General features: G+C 43.7%; 1 protein-coding gene across 4 annotated transcripts in view; it reads right to left on the bottom strand.

The window, feature by feature from the left end:
• Positions 1 to 6004: 6004 nt before the first annotated feature.
• DIRAS2 (DIRAS family GTPase 2) overlaps positions 6005 to 22147 on the bottom strand; it is a 31349-nt gene continuing 15206 nt past the window's right edge. For all 4 annotated transcript variants that reach the window (XM_070590377.1, XM_008507878.2, XM_008507877.2 and 1 more), the window contains one exon: positions 6005 to 9984. In XM_070590377.1, coding sequence (XP_070446478.1) covers positions 9349 to 9948 — 600 coding nt within the window. In that variant the 5' untranslated portion in view covers positions 9949 to 9984 and the 3' untranslated portion in view covers positions 6005 to 9348. The remainder of the gene's footprint in view (positions 9985 to 22147) is intronic.

Here is a 22147-nt window from a genome sequence, read left to right as displayed (position 1 = left end):
GGTTGGATTATATTCACAATTTTCACCGTTTCTTTGAACCACAGATCAAGAGCCGGAGGCTTATTGTTAACCACCAACTTCTCTGGACAGTAAAGCATACACGACTTGGCATTCAAGTGAAACCGCCCCCTTTCCGTGGGGGTCACAGTTAGTCCCCACTGGGACCGACCCCCTTTACCTTCTGCAGAGCATATCACCTCTTACAAAACAGACACAAGTTGATGACGACAACAGAACATCTTCCCGTCGAGTGTGGACTCTGGTGACCCCTCCCATAGCCCACTGGTGTGTCGTGGACTGACTCAAGGCTGGAACAGCATCAGCAGGCCCTCTAATGTGCTGGTCCCCGCTCTTCCACAGGGCAGGCTGGTAACATTACATGACACCCAACAATAAATAAAGGAATTTGAACCGAAAAGCAGTTGCGCTTTCTCTCTGAGAACATCTGTGATAAACTTCGAGTCTGGCTTTACACACTTTTCTGTGATCGTATGACTTGTGTCTCTTTCTGCTGCAAAAAAAGCAATTTTTGGTTTATTCCATTTCTTTAACAATGATTCGTTAACTTTACACTTAAAACCATTATTTTTGCGTTTGTTCTGTTAAAAAAAAACCGGGATCATGATTGTTTTACTAATGATGGTGAGAGTTTGATGAATGAATAAACTTTCTGAAAAAACAACTCATTGGCCTGAGGAGTTCAACTCATAATATTGATCGAATCATCAGATATTTTGTCTTATTTCCTAAACACATTTCTTTTGGTTGGAAGAGAGATTCTTTTCCTAGAAAATTTTCATACTGACAGATTCGTGCCTAACGACACTCTGAGTTTAGTATTTTGCTACTATTTTCTCTCTACTTTTATGCTTCATTAAATCATGAGTTAGACATACAAAGGAAAAAATGCAATTTAACAAACACAAGAAAGTATATCCCACAAGCTTGAAACTACGCTAGCCAAGATGAAGTGCACAACGTTAATAGAGCACCAGCCCGGATGACATGACTAAAGGCCCGGGGCCTCCGGAACGGCTGCTGAGAACTCAGCTGGTGAGAACCCAATGGGATCTCTGTGAAAGTCAATTAGTTTTATTTTTCACATTTGTAAAATTTATAGGATTAAAAAAAAACTCTTTCACTGTCTTTTCCTTGAAAACTATGAACCTGCCTACAGGCTACTCAAGGGGCCACAACTTGAACCATACTGACTTACGGGACAAAAGCAAGATGCTCCTGAACATGCCTGAAGAGCTGCCATCCGACTCACCGACTTTGTGGCACCATTTCTGTAGTCGAATTCATTTTTATTGACGCTAACCAACCTAAATTTGAGAGTTTTTTTTTAATAATCTATCAAAGAGGATATAAAAACCACTTTACAAGTCCGATTCTGGCATGTTCTAAGAATTTCATCCTTCCTAGTACTGTGTTTATTTGTATTGTGTATATTTTATTTACTTATTTGCTATTTTAAGAGGAAAAGTTTGACAAAAAGGAAATGCTAATCTTTGAGATTACAAACGAGTCAGGGTAGGGGGGTTACACTGCCGTAACAAACAAAGACTCCGAACATCTCAACGGCTTAATCCATCTCTAGAGAGCTATACATCCACAGGGGCCTCTGCCCCCCTCTCACCCTTGTCCTCACTCTGAGACGCAGGTCGTCGGAGCAACCCCTGTCGGGACAGTGTTGCTCCTGCGGGAGACGGGAAGGAGAAATGTTGGGGGAGGGCCTTTTGTCGGCAATGAAACGCTCCAGTCTGGAAACGACAGGCGTATCTTCCACACACAGTGCCTTAGCCAGAAATGGTCAGATCCCACTCGACCGCTAAGGGACCCGAGGTGCAACCCTACTTGTGCCCAGACGGGGCAGAATGGAGACGTTTGCAGAACTGCACAGAATCCCACCTTGAACATTAAGGTGGGGTTGCTGCTCATTCTACAAGTGCTTATGGGGCACTTATGGGTCCAAAGGACAGTTCAGGTTGCCAAAGAGCCTTCAGCACTGACTTCAGGTTAATGGGGACGGAACAAATCAGGACACACGCAAAAGTCACGTCAGCATAATGAAACGTCATCAGAGCCGAAAAGCACAGAAGAACAGGAATCAGGAGGAATTCCGAAGAATGAGAGAATTGTTTTGATTTGAATGACTGGGGAATGCTTCATAGAGGAGGTTATCGGATGGCAGCCTTAATATAGGAAGTTTTTTTTTCTATTTTACTTATTGAGATTATGATAGTTTACAACGTTGTGAAATTTCAGTTGTACATTATTATTTTTCAGTCGTATTGTAGGTGCACCACTTCACCCTTTGTGCCCACTCCCTGCACCCCTTTCCCCTGGTAACCACTAACCTGTTCCCTTTGTCCACATGTTTAACTTCCACATATAAGTGGAGTCATACAGGGATTGTCTTTCTCTGTCTGGCTTATTTCACTTAACATAATACCCTCAAGGTCCATCCATGTTGTTGTGAACGGGATGATTTTATCCTTTTTTTATGGCTGAGTAGTATTCCACTGCAAAACAGGAAAATGTTTTAATATCCAAGGATGGACCAGGGAGACAGAAGGAAGGATTTCTGAGCAGAGGAACAGCACATCCAAGTCAGTGCATTTTAACACACCCACGTTATAATTGTGTTGTCAGTTTCACAGTGACAAGGACATCTGGAAGCCCATTTCCTCGTCCTCCTCTGAGTTCCTAATACCCTGCGGCTGTCACATGGGGGTATTGGGGATACGGTGCAGTATCTAACTCTGAGGGCTGTTGTATTACCATGGTTGAGTGTGTGCACATGCTGAGTGCTAGTGAGCACTTGGCACTTCGTACTTTCAAGAGGTACTTCTTGAAAGCTAATACGTCTTTGCGATCAGACAGACTGCGAAGAGGATAATCTTAACTTTGACAAGAAGGCAACACACATGTCACATCTACTTTACACCTACATCTGCTTTGTTGCCCCAATAAAGAAGCTGCACGGCCTCCATCTTGCATTCCTTGTGAGAGGCCTGTCTCCACTTGGTTTTTCTCGCACCCCAGATCTCCCTCCTTAGAGAAGTTCAGCTGGAAGTTGGTGGTTTCCTTAGTTTTCCTACACCTAGGCCCCCCCCTCTTCATGTTGCTTGAGGCAAAGGGAGCTGTGGAGCTATAAGAGCAAACCAATAAAAACAACATCAATAGTGATAGCTGTTATCATTAAGACAATAGAGGTTATATGAAAATATCTGAGGCATTGCCTCTCTGGGCACACCAACGACTTGTGACATAATGCGATGGGCAAAGGCTTCTTTTAGTTGAGAAAGGGGAATGGAATGGGAACGTGACTGAGAGCAACCCAGAACTTTGAAAATAGGAAGGCGTACGAGGCCATGCCCCAGTCTGAAGCAGGAGCAAAGGAGTGACGTGGAAATTAATAACGGAAACCTTAACTAAATCGGAGTCAGAAAGCCTGTAGGAGGAGCTCTCACCCCATCCTACGTCATCACTTACTCCAAATAAGAAGAGACCTACGCTTGCAACTCCAACAGCAAGTGCAATTACTTTAATAAAGGAAGATTTCTCTCCCCACGTGGCAACAGCCCAGCCAATGAGAAGCATTGCCCACCCTAAACGGTTGCTTTCCTCCAATGGGCTTTCCTTTAGAACAGCCCCTCCCTACTCCCCCCTTTTCTCTACAAAAGCAGCTCCCCTCCTTTGTCTGCTCGATTTGTCTGTGGTTCAACATAGCATGCACACTCCGAATTGCAATTCTTTTGGCTCTTCCCAAATAAACTTGTTTTGAGAGTAAAATAACAGGCAAATTTGCTTTTTAAGTTGATGCTGTGGACACAGCTGTGGCAGTAGCTACTGCGTGCTGAATGTAGGAAGCTCTGACCACTGAGTCAATTCATGGTATCCAAGGCAAGAGCTAGTCAGAGCCAACGCATGACAGGTAAGGGGTCCATGGGTCTTTGGTATCAAGGGAACTTCAGGAGCTGTCAAGAACAGAGTGTGTGCCACGCCAGGATTGGGCCAGGCAAGGATGGGACACTCTGGATAGCCTGGCGCTCAGACCCAAGACCAGCGAGTTCGCCTCATGCTCAGAGCTGATGGAGCTCCTCTAGGTGGTGCCGCGGGGTGGGAGCCCTATGCCTAGATTCTACTGATGAATAAATGACAGACAATAGGATATAGTGGAGTATATGAGGAAGCCATTTGGGTTAAAACTAATTCCGCCTGACCTTGTTTTTCCAAGAGGGCCTGACGTGGCCTGTTGAGCATGCATTGTACATCTGTTTTAAACATTTACTGTGTCCCAAAGACAAGAATGATGCCCCTAAAGACAGGGACGTAGCCTCCCCCGTTATCGGCATTTCCTTAAGGATAAGCATCTCTTCCTGGAAACTAAAGATTAATTACCGACCTGCTGTGCCCGCTAAGCATCTCGTGACAGTAGTATAAGAGACATTCCTGTCATACGTGATGTATGCTCTTTGTTCCAAGATGGTATATAACCACTCTGTACACCCCACTTCTTTGGTGCCCTTCCTTGGAGAAGGAAATCCCCCAGTTAGTCCTCAGACCTGGCTTATAATAAACTCACCCCAATTTTGACTTACATATTATGGATTATTTGCTTCGACAACACTTTGCCCTCCTTGCCAATCTTGAAGATGCTCTGCAGAGGAGCCAGGACCCCCCACCAATTTCACCAATTTGCAGCCTGGAAATATTCATTAAAGGGCAACTCAATTCAGCAAGCAACCTCCCCCCGGGAGATTTAGGGAGCTGGCAGGCATTCCCCATTAAACTTGGTGAACAGCGGTGGCTCTCAAACTTCATTCCACGTTTCAAATACCTGGCAACTTTTACACATCCCCAAGCCAAAGCCACATTTCAGACCTACTAAATCATGATTTCTGGGGTAGGGCCCAGGTGTTATTAGGTTTTAAAACTCCTCTAGGTGATTCCATTGTGCAGCCAAATTGGAGTACAAGTAGATTACAGCCTCGCTATGCAAAGTGTGGTCCGTGGACCAGTAGCAACAACATCACCTGGGAGCTTACTGGAAATGCAGGTTCCCAGGCCCCACCCAGCCCTACTGACCTTTATTCACTCATTAAAGCTTGGTAAGTGCCTGATGGGATGTCCTTTATGGGGCCTAATGGGGCCTGCTGATTGTGATTATCTCCATAAACGGAGAAGCTCCTGAATAAGGAAGGGCCTGCTGAGATCAAGATCAGAAGCTGTTGAAGAGGCCTAAAGAAATGGAAAGTTTCTGGTTGGTGGTTGCATCTGCACAGAGTAATTTTCACACTGCCTCAGACCTTCCAGAGACCTACAAGTTGGAGGGTTTTTGTTTCCATTGCAAGCTCGATATGGGACCAGACAGCTGAGTGCTTTGTGCTCATCATTAACTTAGTCCTCAGGGCCACCCACGCAGCACGTTACTTCCCACTTTGCAGCAGCACAGCGAGGTTAGGAACCTGCCCACGGTCACCTAGCTATTCAGTGGTAGAGGAAGGACTTTATCTTGTTTATAGTTATTGAGTTGTTTTCCCTGTGTTACCAAAAGTCAGCTTTCTATTGTAGCTAGTGCCAGAAGGAGTATGGCCCGAGGGCATCAGGCAGAGACTGTGCCCAAGGACACCGACTGGGGCTGCTCGATCGGCCACTTCATAGCCGGGCCCTGGTGAGGAGGCGAGCGGAGAGGGGGAGATGGATGAGGAAGTTGTTTTTCGTCACTTCACTCCTATTCTGAGCCAAGGAGGGCCTCACCGCTGCTCCTTCCCTTTCGCCTTACCCCGCCGGGAGCATCCTCAGCCCAGTGACGGGGACCAGATGGGATGACTTCCTTGGAACACCCCAGGGCAGCTGCTGTCGCCCATCCCAGACCACGCCAAGCCTGGAAGGTGCCTCTGCGGTGGATAGCACAGGGAAGCAGCTGCAGGAGAACCAGGTCAAGCCCATCACACACGCTCCACACCCTGAAGAATAAGGACCACCACCTTCCAGCCAGGGGGTCAGAACTGAAGCTTTATTTGAATATGTTTCGTTATATTCAGAACATCACCACTAACTAGAAACTTGTATGCAAGGGTGACTTTTATAACTGTCGAGTAGATAAAATATGATAATAGAGTTATAACAATAAATACACCTTAAATATAAATATACACATTGATATCCCACACGTATAAAAGTCATGCTCTGTAAATACTCTATGCACACGTCTTTGTGGGGTGCTGGGTTCCAGGACGGGGCTTCAAGGGTTTACACGTGTCCCATTAGCTACGGATATTTCCAGACAGCTTATGTAGGAGCAACGCATTACAAATTTTGAAAAAAATTAAGTATCACAGAGCAATTATTTTTAATATTTATTACATTTTTTGTTCTATAAAGAATGAGCATTTCTTAAATATTACAAATGGTGAAACAAATATACTAGCTTACAGATATGTACAATGTACTACTTTATACTTCAAAAATGCAGGAATATAAATGATATATATAATATATATAATTTTAGATCTAATGAACAATTCAATATTGCTCTTGTGTTGGTCTTACTGTATTGCATGCATGCCCAGGGCACGCCCATGGCTTGTCACCAGATGGAGGAGGGACTGGCGGGACAGACGGAGCTCATGGAGCCCCATGCTCATCCCCAGAGAGCCATCATCAAAGCAATATTTTGAGTCTTGTGACTTACTGTGGCTGGGTCCAGAACTGCGCCCATATGCAAGGTGGGACATGTCCTCAAGAACCACAACTACATATTCAGGGATGGGGTCACATGGATACTCAAAACACGGATTCGGGGGAGGTAACTCCTCAAGCCCTGAGACGACTGGGGAGCTCCTACAAGCTGATGTTGACATAATCATCAATACCCTCAGTACAGTTCATAGAAAATGACAGCAGAACAAAGACCCAGGATTGGTGTGTCAAGAGCCTTCTGACAAACTCGGCAAGAAACAAAGGAACAGAATCTGTCCTGAATGAGATCCGACCTTCAATAGCTACAAGCTTCTCATGTGGACGAAGTTCTAAACACTTAAAATCACAGACAGGACTTGAGCGGGCTGCAAGAAGCCTGACTTGTGCCAGTAGGACTGGTCAGCAGAGAGACTCCTCTTAGGAGCCCTACGGACAGTACAGCCCACAGCAGGCATCACATCTTACTACTAGCAAAGAACTCACCCCAAACCTCGAAACCCCACTTTGGCCATGAAGTCCTGTTTCTTCTTTCACTTAACCCACGTCCAAATTACAAATCATAAAATCTCTCTGCGAATAGAAATAGAAAAAAAATAGAGACAAGTTGAAAGACAAATGTTCTAGAAAATTTGCCAATTAGATCTTGTTGTGAAGGCTGTGGAACAGCCACTTGGAACAAAGGAGCTTGCTGGAGGGTGGGTCCCTTAGGGCTCGAGACGGCTTCAGGTCTGGCCCAGGCGTTCTGGGCTCCCTCTGCTGTGCCCAGGCCACCTGCACACCCTTCCTTCTCAGGTTTAGTTCTAGGAGGCCAAGGTGGTGGGAGACGGTGGGGCTGTTGGTTCTCCAAGGTGCCTCCCACACGCTAAATACATCACCAGGGCAAGTTACTACTAGAGCTGAGAGGATGAGACAAAAGCAAGGAAATTTCACCAGAAACGGTTAATCTAGGATATGTTGAGAGTATGGAGCTGGGCAGCAAAGACACAGGAGGTGCAGGAGAGAGGAGAAGACCCAAACGGGAGTGTGGTGTGCAAACGTCCCCAACTTGACAACTCTGCCCAGGCTGGCACCGCTGCCCAGCAGCCAGGAAGGTCCCCTGTGCCAGCCCGGGGGGCGGCACTGCAGCATCCTCCGCCTGCCAGGCAGGCGACAGCAAGGATCGCAGAAAGGCGGATTCCGGAGTCAGAGCCAGCATGGGCCACGCCGACTGGAACAAACAGGAGAGTCACAGGCTCCGTCAGTGGGACTTTTCGGGAAGCGATGGCAGAGCAATTAAGCCGATGCCTGTCTCCAGCCACCGTCCCGTCTCCATGCCAGCATGCAGGAACCAGCGGCGGCCGTAATTTGGTTTCAAGGATTAAGAACGCACGCAAGGTCATTAGGAGGAAAAGATAATTGTTTCCAGAGTGAACACTGCACTGAACAGCTCTTAAAAGACATTCATAATGGAACATTGATAATGGAGTCCAATATAAAATGTTGCATTTATAATGGAACATGCAAGTTAATCTAATATGGCCTGATCACATTTCCAGGAATATGCTCTGTCAGAGTCAGGTCATCAAAAACACCATGGACCACTTCTGTCTCAAAGTATTTCATTAAGGTGCAAAGTATGGCAGAGACAAGTTCATGTCACTTAGAAAAATGGATGTGCTTCTGGTCTTCAGATGGCCTTAGTTGGCTGTTACCCAACTGGATACAGATCGAGTTATTTAAAAGAAGAAAACCATCTTGGAGGGGAAAAGAAATTGTCTAAAAACAGCTACTTTAATTGCTTTTCTTTAAAATCTGAGGGCTGGAGGAAGTTATACCCCCTCATGGGTCAATGGGAGGAAACTTCACATTTCTAAAACTCTCGACGTATGACACAGGGAGCGTTATTGCGATGCTTTCGTCATGTCACAATATCCTCAGTCAAACACTGAAGAACTTCTGACAGGAGCACACTCTTCGCGAACTCATCACTGTACGTGGAAATACATACTCTAAAAGCTTAAAACGACGCCTGCTAAGTAGGTCTGGCAGGTGAGGACACCCCTCAGGGTAGCAAGGCTCACGTCAGCTTGGAATAGACAGTGGACATCCGCTGGGGGAGGCGGTGCTCTTTTATTCTTAATTCAGTTAAAGAACCATAGAGTCGACCAACTTTGGCCTGGCCTTCTCACCTCCTCCCACCCCTCCCCTCCCCCAAGGATGTCAGTGGCTCTGACCCAGGGAAACACCTGGTCTGGGGGTGGGGCCTGCAGCTCCAGGTGAACATGCTCTCACATGCATGCAGACAACAGTTACTCCTCTCAGCACACGCTACTGCTGTGGGTACGAGCCCCACTGCCTTCTGATGGCAAACGAGGCCTTCAGAAGTTGCTGGCGCCTCTCTCGGCTCCCTGTGATGCCGATGCCAAGCATGTTGGTTTTCATTTTAACCGTCTGGGAGGTTCCCTGATTCTGGAGAGGGGGTGCTTATTGTTGGTGGTGTGAAATACCCTCTTAAGGACAATAGGGCACGTCTTGGTCAAAATGCAATATTTAACACGTGGGCATCTTACATGCTACCCTGACGACTGTGGGTGTCACGCGGGAGGGGGAAAGTGAGGCGACAGGGACAGGCGAGTGCTCCTCCCGCGGGAAGGGCCTTCACATGATCACACATTTGCCCTTGAGCTTTTCTTTCCTCTTCTGCTGCTTGCTCTTTTTCCCGTCGATCTGTAGGCTCACGGTCCTGCGCTTCTCCAGGTTGAGCAGCTCCTGGAAGAGCTCCTTCACGTTATGGTTGAGCTTGGCCGAGGTCTCCATGAAGGCGCACTTCCACTTGCGGGCCAGGGCCTCGGCCTCACTGCTCTCCACCTCGCGGCTCGGGCTCTCGTCACACTTGTTGCCCACCAGCATGATAGGGATGCTCTCCACGTCCCCTTTGATCTCGCAGATTTGTTCGTAGATGGGTTTGAGCTCCTCCAGGGACTGCCGGCTGGTGATAGAGTAGACCAGGATGAAGGCGTGCCCTTTGGAGATGGACAGCCGCTGCATGGCGGGGAACTGGTGGCTGCCCGTGGTGTCAGTGATCTGCAGCGTGCAGATGCTCTTGTCGCAGCTGATGACCTGCCGGTAGGTGTCTTCCACAGTCGGGATGTAGCTCTCCCGAAACGTGCCCTTCACAAACCTCAACACCAAGGAGCTCTTGCCGACGCCACCTGCCCCGAACACGGCCACCCGGTAATCATTGCTCTGTTCCGGCATGTTGCTTCACGGCTCCAACTATCAACCAGGAAGCACCTAGCAGAGGAACCAGATGTTTGAGAGAATTAGTAAAAAAGAAAAAAAACATCTGGGAAAGGATGGCTTTCCTCTGTTTTAACGGCACACACACATACAAAAAAAAGTTGAAATGATAAAGTTCACTTTCACCCTCCCAACATAACAACAATCAAATTTCACTTAAAAATTATTTAATTCTAAATCCAATCATTATAGTCAATACTGGGTTTTTAATGGGGCAGTGGATCTACTCAGTGGCTAACCGGAACCATTCTGTTTCTCCTTACTGGACCACGACTCTGAGCATCTTCGCTCACACATCACCCTATGCCCAGGGGAAAGATGCCGAGGCAGCCCAAGGGAGGCAGAATCAAGGGAAGATGATGGGGAGATGGAAATTAACACCCCCCCAACACACACACACACACAGTCACAGCATATCTTTATTGTTTTAACTGAAGTACTGCCAACACCTAATATACTGGTCATAATAATATGTGATTTCTTTTATAAGTACCGAGAGGGAGAAGAGAGGAGGAGAACGCTATTAACATTTATTCAGTGTCTGCATTAACTCACGAAATCCTCACCACCTTGCAGAACTGGTGTCATTATTCCTGTGTCTCAATGAAGAAACTGGAGACAGAAGGAATCAGGGAACAACGTAATGTCCACCACTTCACACAGCAGTAAGGTGAGGCTGGGACACAAGCCCCAGGCTGGCTGCCACCTGGCCCGCCAGGACAGAGGGCTGCTCCCAGAGGCTTGCATGCCACTCAGGCCCTGGTGCGCATGGTCTCACGAAGCAGCAAGAGCTGACAGTAACTAGGAAACTTGGAGGGTCCTTTCACCCATCAAAGTTAAAACGATTATAGATTCTTTATTTCAAGAAGCATAGGAATCCTGTTACCAAGATAGTAGTTTAAATAACTATTAATGGTCATTACAATGGAGTATAATGGGGTCTCCTTTCATCAGAGACATCACACCCACCCCAAGGGGTGAGGGTACTTTCTTCACTATAGGTGATCAAATGTCTTTCATCCTGTTCCTTCTTTGCTAAGGAAGGACACAGAACACACAAAAAAGTGGAGAAATAAGCAACATCCAATTATTTTCATAACCAAAGTAGACAAATAATATGGTAAAGTGAAGCATGGGATCCATTTTCTCCAGGCAACCGTTGTGCTGACTCCCATTTTTCTAATCTTAGAGTGACCGAGGGAGGGTAATAAAGGCCCTGTACCACAAAGGCATCATCAGAGGCCAGTGACGATTATTAAGCATAATGAGCCATGGAAGGAAATGGGTGTGCAGTGAATATGTCTACTGGCAGACAGAACTTCAAGTCAAAGCCCAGGACAGCGACAGCCCACGTTCTGATTTCTCTCTGGGTTCACCAGGTACATGTGCCTCCAAACCGGCTCGATTAAATACTCAGCTATTCTTGTGTGTGCTTTGGAATCCCAAACCTACTGAGGAACTGAAGAGGCATCAATGCTAACAGAGAACATAGAAAGATGTCAGGAAGTTCATTAACAGCAATGACCGTGGGAAAGCCTGCCCGGGAGTTTGATCAGTCTATTAAATGCTCATGAGATCATGTGATCAGTTCAAGGGTGCAGCATCGTGATAGACCGTTCTACATTTATAAAATGCAATGGTACATGGAGTCTGGTTTGAAACTTATCCCTGCATCCCCAGAATGAGCCTCTCTTTGTGCTCGGAAGGCAGGGTCCTCACTCAGCCTTGCTTGTGTTACGTTATTTAGCTGCAGACTGGAGTGTGAGCCTCTAGCCGGAAGAGAACGTGTCTTAACAAGCTCTGTATCCCAAAGTCTCCAAAAAAGCTGTTGGTCTTCAGCTCACACTCTTTCCATGTTTAGTGAACATGTTGTCAGCCGTGCTAAGGTGTCTTCATCACCAAACTGGCCACCGAAAGATGGAGAGCAAGCGTTAAACATCAAAAAGGAGGAACACATAACTACTGTTATTCATTGGTCCAAGAAATAGCTATTGGGCTTCCTCTAAAGGACAGTTCTGGGTGAGGAGCCAGCAAACAACTGTGCAGAGGAGCGACCAGAGGCAGGGGCTCTGTTGTCGTGGAACCTAGGATCAAGTGGAGCGACAGACATGACAAGATAACTTCACAAATATTTAATCAATTACTTCACAGCAGTGCTGCAAAAGAGAGGTCTGCAGGAACTTGATCACTCCTGGGATCAGGAACAACTTCCCTAAGGAGGTGGTGTGGGAGCAGGAACCTGAAAGATGCACAGGAGACAGGCAGGTGGAAGAGCATAAAGTTCAGTGTGAAGGTATGGGATAGGCCTGGGGCAATGACTCCACACTGATCCTCAGGTCTCGAATGGTTTTCCCCAAACTGCGAACTATATTCTTCCACCTCAGAATCATTCATACTTTACAAGCATTTATAAACATCCTCTAGAGACTATGCAAAGTCAGTGCTTACCCAATAGAAGCTCCCACATTGGAGGACAGACACGCAGGGGAAAGGATGCATTACATCCCACCTGGTAAGTGCTGTGGTAACGCCATAAACCAGTCAGGAGAAGAACTGGTGGGGCATCTAGGTCCATCTGGGGCCTTCAGGAAAGATTTCACAGAGGGCTGGGATTGGCCAGATGGTGAAGTGATAGAAGGCATGTCAGTAAGAAGAAAGGACCACATGGAGAGGAACCAGGGCAGGAACAGAGCAAATTTTCAAGCTATGGTAGAAAGGTGGTGAGAACTGGCATCTGGGGGCAGAGCTGAGAGAGCAGTGAGTGGTGGCACCATTAATCAAGGTAAAAGGTAGAAGAGAGAAGTAGGTTTGGAGAAAAGGTGGTGGACAGTGAGGAGGACGGAGCTGTGATTGGGTCAGGTTTTTAAGACAAATAGGTGGAGATATCTAGTAGGTGACTGAGTTTCAGTTTGGAAGCTCAGCAGAGAGGTCTAGTCTAGTGATAAATATTTGGGTATCATCCATACATAAATAGCACTATGATAAATAAAAATCACCCATGGAGAAAGCATACAGCATGAGAAAAGACCAAACGTCAGAACTGATGTATACTAGCAAGAGAACTTGGCAAATTGCTTCAGCTTTCTGCACTTGAGTTGCTTGAGGTAGAAAATGGAGATGATGACACCACTTGCCCCACAGAGCTGCTGTGGGGTTTAGTGAGATGAAACAAGGGCAGGCACTTAGTATAGGTGCTATAGCAAAGTTCTCTGGATATTTTCAGACAGGACCAGGCAGAAAAGGGGGTCACAAAGGAGCATTAAAGACAGGGGGAAAACTGGAGAGAAAGTGACAAAATCCCAAGGGAGCAAAAAATGTCAAGAAGACATTGAGAAGATACAACTAAAGCAGTGCTTAGAGGGAAAGCATAGCTATAAACACTTATATTAAATGAGAACAGAGATCTCACATCAGAAACCTAATCTTCCACCTTAATAGGGAACAAGAGCAAACTAAGCCCAAAGGAAGAAAACTGAAGGAAAGATGAAATTACAGCAGAAATTACTAAAATTAAAAATAGAAAAACAATAGAGAAAAATCAATAAAACCAAAAGCTCTTTGGAAATATCAACAAAATTAACAAACTTTTATGCTAGACTAACCAAACAAAAAAGTGAGAAGACTCAAATTATTAAAATCAGGAATGAAAGCGGAGACATTACTACTGACCTTACAGAAATAAAAATGATTATAAGGGACTCCTATGACCAATTATATGCCAACAAGGTAGATAACCTAGATGAAATGGACAAACTACCAAAGCTGACTCAAGAAGAAATAAAAAATCTGAATAAACCTATGACAGGATAGTAACCAAAAACCTATCCACAAAAAAAGCCCAAGTCTAGTTGGCTTCACTGGTGAATTCCAGCAAACACTTAAAGAAGAATTAATACCAATCCTTCACAAGCTCTTCCAAAAAACTGAATAGAAGAGAACATTTCTCACTTTTTCTGAGACCAATATTACCCTGATATCAACACCAGACAGAGATATCACAAGAAAACTACAGACCAGCATCTCTTATAAATACAGATACAAAAGTTCTTAACAAAATACTAGGAAATTGAATCCATCAGTACGTAAACAGTATTATACATCATAACCAAGTGGGATTTATCCTGGGAAGGCAAAGTTGGTGTAACATCCAAAAATTAATATAACACAATATATCAATGAAATAAAAGACAACATGATCTCCGTAGATACAAAAAGAAAAAAAATGACAAAATTCAGCACCCGATCATGATAAAAAAAAATAATAAACTTAAACCAGCAATAAAAGGAAACTTCTTCAACCAGAAAAAGGGCACGTAATGAAAAACCTGCAGCCAACATAACACTTAACAGTGAAAGACTGAATGTTTTCTCCCTAAGATCAGGAAAAAGACAAGACTGTCCACTCTTGCAGCTTCTATTCAACATTTTACTGGAGGTTTTAATCAGGAGATTTAGGCAAGGGAATGATATAAAAGGCATCTACCTCTATAAAAGGAAAAGAAGAAATAAAACTATCTCCATTGCAGATGACACCACCTTGTAGATAGAATATCCTAAGGAATCCGCTAAAAAACTATTAGAACTAATAAACTAGCTCGGCAAGTTTTCAGAATACAACATCCATATAAAAAATCAGTTGTATCGTATCTCTACACACTTCCAGTGAACAATCTGAAAGTCAAATTAAGAAACCAATTCCATTTACAATATCATCAAAAAGATTAAGATACTTAGGAATAATTTAACAAAGAAGTACAAAACGTACACTCTGAAAAATCACAAAATATTGTTGAAATAAACTGAAGACATGAAAAAATGGAAAGACACCCATGTTTATGTATCAGAGGACTTAATATTGTTAAAATGGCAATATTCCCCAAGTCAACTACAGGCTCAATGCAATCCCAAGAAAAATACCAACTGACTACTTTACAAAAATTGACAAGCTGATCCCAAAATTTATACGAAAATTCACAAGGCCCAGAATAGTCAAAACAATGTTGAATTAAAAAAAGAACGAAGTTGGAGGACACATACTATCTGATTTCAAACTCACTACAAAGACATCATCACCAAGATAGTGTGGTACTGGACCAGGACAGACATAGATGAATGGAAAAATCCAGAGCCCAGAAGTAAACTCTCACATTTAGTCAATTTTTTGGACAAGGGTGCCAAGAAAATTCCATAGAGAAAGAAAAGTTATTTCAACAAATGATGCTGGGACAACTGGATATCCACACACAAAAGAATTAAGTTGAACCCCTCCCTTATATCATATACAAAAATTAACTCAAAATGGATCAAAGACCTAACAATAAAACCAAAAATTATCAAACTCTTAGAAGAAAATAACAGGCCTAAATTTTTATGACCTTCGATTTGGCAATAGTTTCTTAAATGTGATACCAAAAGCATGAGCAACAAGATTAAAATTGGAAAATCTGACTTCATCCAAATTAAATACTTTTGTGTATCAAAGGATACTATTAAGAAAGTAAAAAGACAACTCACAGAATGGGAAGAAATTTCTTCAAATCATATATCTGATAAGGAATTAATTCCAGAATATATAAGAAACTCTTACAATTCAACAACAAAACTAAAAAAAAATGGGTGAAGGAGTTGAATATACAGTTCCCCAAAGAAGCTATACAAATGGCCACTAAGTACATGAAAAGACACTTAGTATTAGTAGTTATTAGGAAAATACAAATCAAAATCACAAGCAAACACCACTTCACACCCACTCAGATGGCTATAACAAAAAACAAACAAAATCCAGAAAATAACAAATGTTGGCAAGGATGTGGAAAAATGGAACCCTTGTGCATTGCTGGGCTAAATATGAAAGGGTGCAGCTGGTTTGGAGAACATGGTATCACTTCCTAAGGGGGTTAAACCTAGAATTACCATATGACCCAGCAATTTCCTCTCCAAAGTATATACTCATGAGAAATGAAAACATAGCCACACACAAAAATCATATATGAATGTTCCCAGAAACATTATTCACAATGGCCAAAAAGTAGAAACCACCCCAATGTCTGCCAACTAATGAATGAATAAGTAAAACGTGGTATAGCCATACAAGGAGATATTACTCAGCAATAAAAAGATATGAAGTACATATACGGGCTACAGTACAGATGAACCTCAAAAATATACGCTAAGTGAAAGAATTCAATGACAAAAGACCACACATATTGTATGATTCCATTTACATGAGATGTGCAGAACTGCAAATCTATAGGGACAGAAAGCACGTTTGTGGGTGCCTAGGGATGGAGTGGGGTGGGCATCGAGGAGAAATGGGAAGCGACTGGACTGGTAAAGTGCACGGGGTTTCCTTTGAGCAATGAAAATGTTCTACAACTGATTGTGGTGATGACTGCACAACCCAGTGAATATACTAAAAACTATTACATTGTATACTTTAATTGAGTGAATTACATCGCAATAAAACTGTTAACGTAAAAAAAGAGAGACACTGGGGGGAGTGGTAATCCACTGCATATGATGTCACTGTCTATGGATTCTGAAACTGCCTCACAGACAGAGGAACAAGTCCACAGACCCCAGTGTCAGGAACAATGGCCTAAAGGTAACAGGCTCAGCTTTGTTCCTTGCACAATATATGCAACATCCTGGTTGAAGCTGACAGTTGTGATGTACAAGGCAGCCTGGTGGGTGCTGGAAATGCATATCTTCTTGTGGGTGGTGGTTACAAAGGTGTGAACACTGCATTGTTGTAGGGGAGAAAGGAATATTCCTCTACCTTTCTAGGTCCTTCTGGCTGGGCTAAGAATTAAATTGACGTGAAAAACAATAACAGAAGAAAATCAAACAAATTTAATAACATGTATAGATGGGAGAAACCCAGGAAAATTGAGTAACTCCCCAAAATGGCCAAAGCTACCACCTTAAATAGCATCATCAGCTAAAAACAAAGGAGGATGCTGGGGGTAGTGATTCAAGACTTCAAAGGGGAAGAAGGCAGTTGACATGGAGATGGAAAAGCAAATGTTTGGTAAACAAATGTTTGCCATGCCTTGCAAAGACAATGATGCATGGGGAGGACTTTGATCAAATGGGCCTTGCTAGGTTCCCCCCTAACTACTACACCTAGTTCATATTATACTATAGTTGTCTACGGTGAGAGTTCCTCCCTGGGACAGGCCTTCCATCTTAATTCCTTTAGGCAGTTCAGGGGAAGGTCAAAGTTTCTTCCAGAGTCTTTTTTCTTAAAAATAATCAAGTCAAAGAGACACATTTTGGGGTGACAAATTCTGATCCCCCACACTGTTACTGTTATAAGGTGGCTGTCCAAATTATTCTGAATGAATTTACTCTTTTAAAATTGTCATGGAAATGAAATCTCAAATTTTACAAAAATCATAAAAAACTGGGAAATGCAATAGGATTTGTTCTCAGACCCCAATTAAAGGAATACTATTGTTAGAGATCAAGTATGATAGAAATAGAAAGTAAGGCTTTGATTTTGGGGAGTAGGAGATAGACAAACACTGGCAAAGTTTCCGCTGGGTGGTACGTGGGGGGACATGAAGAGAGTCGAAGTCGTTTTGCAGTGGATTTGAGAGTGAGAGGAATTGATAAGATGGCTGGAGAGACAAGAAGCGTAGATTTCTCTTTAAGGAAACCTGGGGATTAAGGAAGAAGGAAGGAACAATTGGTACAAAGGGGGTTGGTTTGAGGACAGGGAAGATCATGTGCACAGGTCTGGAGATGAACTCTGACGGAGCAAATCTGGGAGAAAGCAGGAGCCGCTGGCATCCACAAGGCGCATGGCAGGTTGGTCTCTGAGGAGACATAAGTGTCAGTGGAGGCACAGGAAGCCCCCGATGAGAGCTGCGCAGACCAACCCCAACCACTCTTGTGGTCTCAGCTTAAAAACTTTCCAACAAATGAAAAATGACACAATGCACGTACTTGATTAAAAAAAAATAAAGGAGATTATAAAACATTCTTTATCCACAGCCAGGCCCTTGCTTCAGCAGAATTAACCACTGTTAGAAAAGAGTAGAAACTCAACTGTGTTTCCCAGCGTGCGCCATTGCAATTTTAACCCATGTGCTACCTGCTTGCATAATAGATCCTAATGCCTTGACTTGTTGACTTTGAACCATATGCATGAAATTAGCACAACTACCTTCTTCCACTGCCTAATTTTTGTTATACTCTATTTTAAAGCACATACCAGTGTTGAACTTTTCCAGACATAATATTTACAGTTTGTTCTAAAATTTAAATTAAGTCTTCTGTGCTTTGTCCGCAGGTTGTTTCTAAACCCTATCAATAAACAGCATTAAAAGGATTTCGTAAAGATTTTTCACTGCAGACGCACACAGTAGGGCTGGACACACTGAGAAAGAAAGGCCATTTTCATCAAACTTGGCTGAATGAAGCGTAATTTCCTGTATCCGCAGCACTTGGGTCTTACCATTTTTCCCCTATTTTTTTTAGCTTGTTTTTTACCTAAGTAATGCTCAGTTGCCAATTTTTGTATTTCAGTTTATCACCTTCACTGGATCCATTTTATGTTTTGGTATAAACATGACTGATAAACTCTTTCGATGGTGCTAACATTTCTCGGTTCATGCCCTCTCACTTGACTGATACAGTTCTGCAGCCAAACGAAGTTCAAATTCTTTTTCCTTCAGATTTTAAGGATTATTTAATCTTTAACTTTATCATCCAGGGTTGCTGATGTGAATTCCAAAGCCAGTATGATTCTCCTTCCTTCCTAAGAAAGTTGGCCTTTCCCCTTCTCTTTGGTAGAGACCCCGAGAACTGCTTTTTAATTGTGGGAGTTGGGGCGGGGGGAAGGGTTAGAAACCTGATGTTTTCTGCAGCTTGAGGAAATTTTCTTCTATTTTTAAAATTACATCATCCCAGCCCCTGTACCTTTTCTCTCATTCTGGAACCTCTATTAGATGATGGACAGATTGTACCCAGTCTTGATTTCTCGAGAACCTTTTCCCTTATATTTTCAATCTCCGTCCTTGTACTCTGGTTTTTCCTTTTTCGCAGAAGCACTTTCTCATCTTAGGTCAGGTGACACCGCGCTGAATTTCAACAAGAGGCCAACTGAGGTTCCTTGCCACTGTGCTCTCTTATCCGAGATATCTCTGGTTCTCTTTCACATTGTCAGTTTTACCAAAAGCCTGCTGGTCTCTGGCTGTCCACTGACGGGTGAAAGAATCATGATGTTGGCTCGCGGAGGCAGCTAGAGTGGCTTTTCTTGATGGTGCACAGATCTGTCCACCAGCCATCCAGCCCCTGAGTAGGAAGGCTGTCTGGAACGACTTTAAAGACACCCTTCTTCTTTCCTGTTCTTCAACTTGCTTGGACTAGACTATCTCTGCAGGCCCTTGCACTTCCAAAAAAGCTTATAGACAGACAGACAAATGAGGGGAAAAAATCAAAAAAGGGAGTAAACTACCCATCTTAAAGTGTCATAAAATGTAAAAATGTGTTCTATAATATAGAATTCAGAATAAGACATTTCAAATACTGAAAATGAGGTTAGAGATACAATATTGTGACTCACAAGATATATATATTTGGTCATTCAGATGACCAAAATATACTTCTCATGTCTATTTGGTCTTTGTCCACGGTTCCTGGCTCACAGTTCCCCAAACCCTTGGAAATTTCCTGAGCTAGAAGAGCAATGGGAGCATCTTTTGTTATATTTGGTCTTTTTTTTTTTAGCATTAGTGGGAAGTGCTCTGTGAGATTAGACGGTCTTGAGGGGATGGGACTCAGGGCCTGTCCCCTCTGCAGCACTTTATTTTTTTTAAGGTTTGCTTTTTGCTGAGGAAGTTTGGCCCTGAGCTAACATCTGTTGCCAATCTTCCTCTTTTTCTTTTCTCCCCAAAGCCCCAGTACAGAGTTGTATACCCTGGCTGTAGGTCCTTCTAGTTCTTCTGTGTGGGACGCCAGCACAGCATGGCCTGATGAGCAGTGTGTAGGTCCACACCCAGGATCCAAACCAGCGAACCCTGGGCCACAGAAGCAGAGAGCACAAACTTAACCACTTGGCCGCGGGGCCAGCCCCATATTTGGTCTTTTGTCCTCAGTTCCTGAAAATGCTTCAGAGCCATAAAGGTGAAATGGGTGTCTGTCACTCATAACAAGCCCTTTCCACCACCATGTTATGTTTTGATTATGTTGTTATATTATGATTTATGCTAATGAGGTGACTTTTGGAAAGCACCTAAGGATGAGAGGGTGGTTACCGTGGGACACAACCATGAATAGAGGGTTGGGATTTTCAGTCCCCACCAACCTCCTCAATGTCAAGGGAGGAGAGAGGGGCTGGAGGTTGAATGATTCACCAATGGCCAATGACTTAACCAACCACACCTATGTGATGAAGTCTACATAAAAACCCAAAAGGACAGGTTCACAGAGCTTCCAAGCTGGTGAACACATGGAGACTAGGGAGCTCAGAGAGGGCGTGGAAGCTCTGCACCCTTTCCCCATACCTTGCCCTACGCATCTCTTCATCTGGCTGTTCCTGAGCCATATTCTCTGATAACAAACCAGTAATCTAGTACATACCATGTTTCTCTCAGTTCTGTGAGGCACTCTAGCAAATTAATCAAACCCAAGGAGGGGCCCTGGGAACCTCTGATTCACAGCTGGTCAGCTGGAAGCACAGGTAACAACTGGGCTTGCCCCTGGCATCTGTAAAGGAGGGTAGTCTTGTGGGACTGAGTCTTACAGGCCTCAGCCTATGGGATCTGATGCCATCTCCAGGTAGTCAGGGTCAGAATTGGGTTGAAGTGTAGGACACCCAGCTGGCGTCGGAGAATTTTTGGACATGTGAGGGAACCCGCTCCGCATTGTAACTGTGTGCAGAATTATTAGAGGCTATCCCAGGCCTGGAGGCCTAGATTCTAGGGAAAATGGACTTTGATTTCCTGAGTCACAAAAATTGCCCAATCAAGTATCCTTTGGAAGAAACATTAGATTCATGCGAACAAGGTGAAAGAAACTCCTTGGGTAAAACCACATCTTTATCTGTAGACACCCTTTATCAAGCCCACTTCAAAAACAAATAGTTGAAACCAGAGGATAACCACTGATTGGAAGAATTCAGCTCGTTGAGAGCAAGCATTTAGAAAAGTCTGATAATTTAGTGCACTGTCCTGCCAAAATCACCCATCACAGCCTGAGCTCGGAGGAACACATGCTTCCTAAAGTTCAAACAAGCTGTCCCTGCTCAGTTACTGCCTTGGTTTTCCACAGTGCTGTCTCCTCAGACAGATTTGTCTTTATTATAACACCTAAACCTTATTAACTTTAAAGAAATTCCTTATTTAAAGTTGGTACTTAGAGCCTATATTTAAAACTACCACTAATAAAAGGTAAATGGTTCATTTAAGTAAAAATAAAGAGTATTACCAATATGACAATATAAATAAGGCTATCTTAAAAAGATATTAACAATTTTCAACAGAGCATAAGTTCTCTAGGTAAGAGAGTGTACTTTTATATCTAATTAGAAGCTCAATTTAATTAAAGATTTGTTTCATGTACCTTCTTAGCTGAACCAAAAAAATGAAAGATTCGTTAGTGGGAAGCGTTTGCTTGATGATAAACAAGAGTTAAACGCCCATGGCTCGTCTTTCCCCAAAGAAGCAGAATCCTTTTGCAGGAATCTTGTTTCGTGGTGTTATGGAGACACTCCCCCCCTGCAATGTCAGGGCAGGTGCTGAAGCAGGTGACACACCTCACCAGGTGACAGAGCCACCATCCCATATGGGGGTGGGGACAGAGTGGGGGGGGTCTCAGGTACTCTCTGCAGGACTCATAATATCTGCAAGAATAAATAAGTGGAGAGAAACTGGGGAATTTCTTGGAATGGAATGGGTAGAACAAATTATTCTCTAAGAGTTTCGTTACTGAGAGGCAAAAAAGCCCACAGCTTAAGCACAGAAATAAGACTAACTGATGTTTGTCTGAAACTACCTCATTTGGAGAAAGTTCGATGGCCAAGAATCCCAAAGAGCCAAATAAAATGCACTGATTGACACTTCAGAAGGCCAAGAGCCTGACTACATTTTGGCCATTATCTGCTTTATGCCTTTTCTTTCCATGCGGGTAAGGGAAATGAAAAGGCAAATCA

This window comes from Equus przewalskii, chromosome 22, assembly GCF_037783145.1.
Source record: "Equus przewalskii isolate Varuska chromosome 22, EquPr2, whole genome shotgun sequence".
Taxonomy (NCBI): Eukaryota; Metazoa; Chordata; class Mammalia; order Perissodactyla; family Equidae; genus Equus; species Equus przewalskii.
The sequence above is the reverse complement of the archived record's forward strand: the minus strand, read 5'-3'. Positions and strand labels throughout refer to the sequence as shown.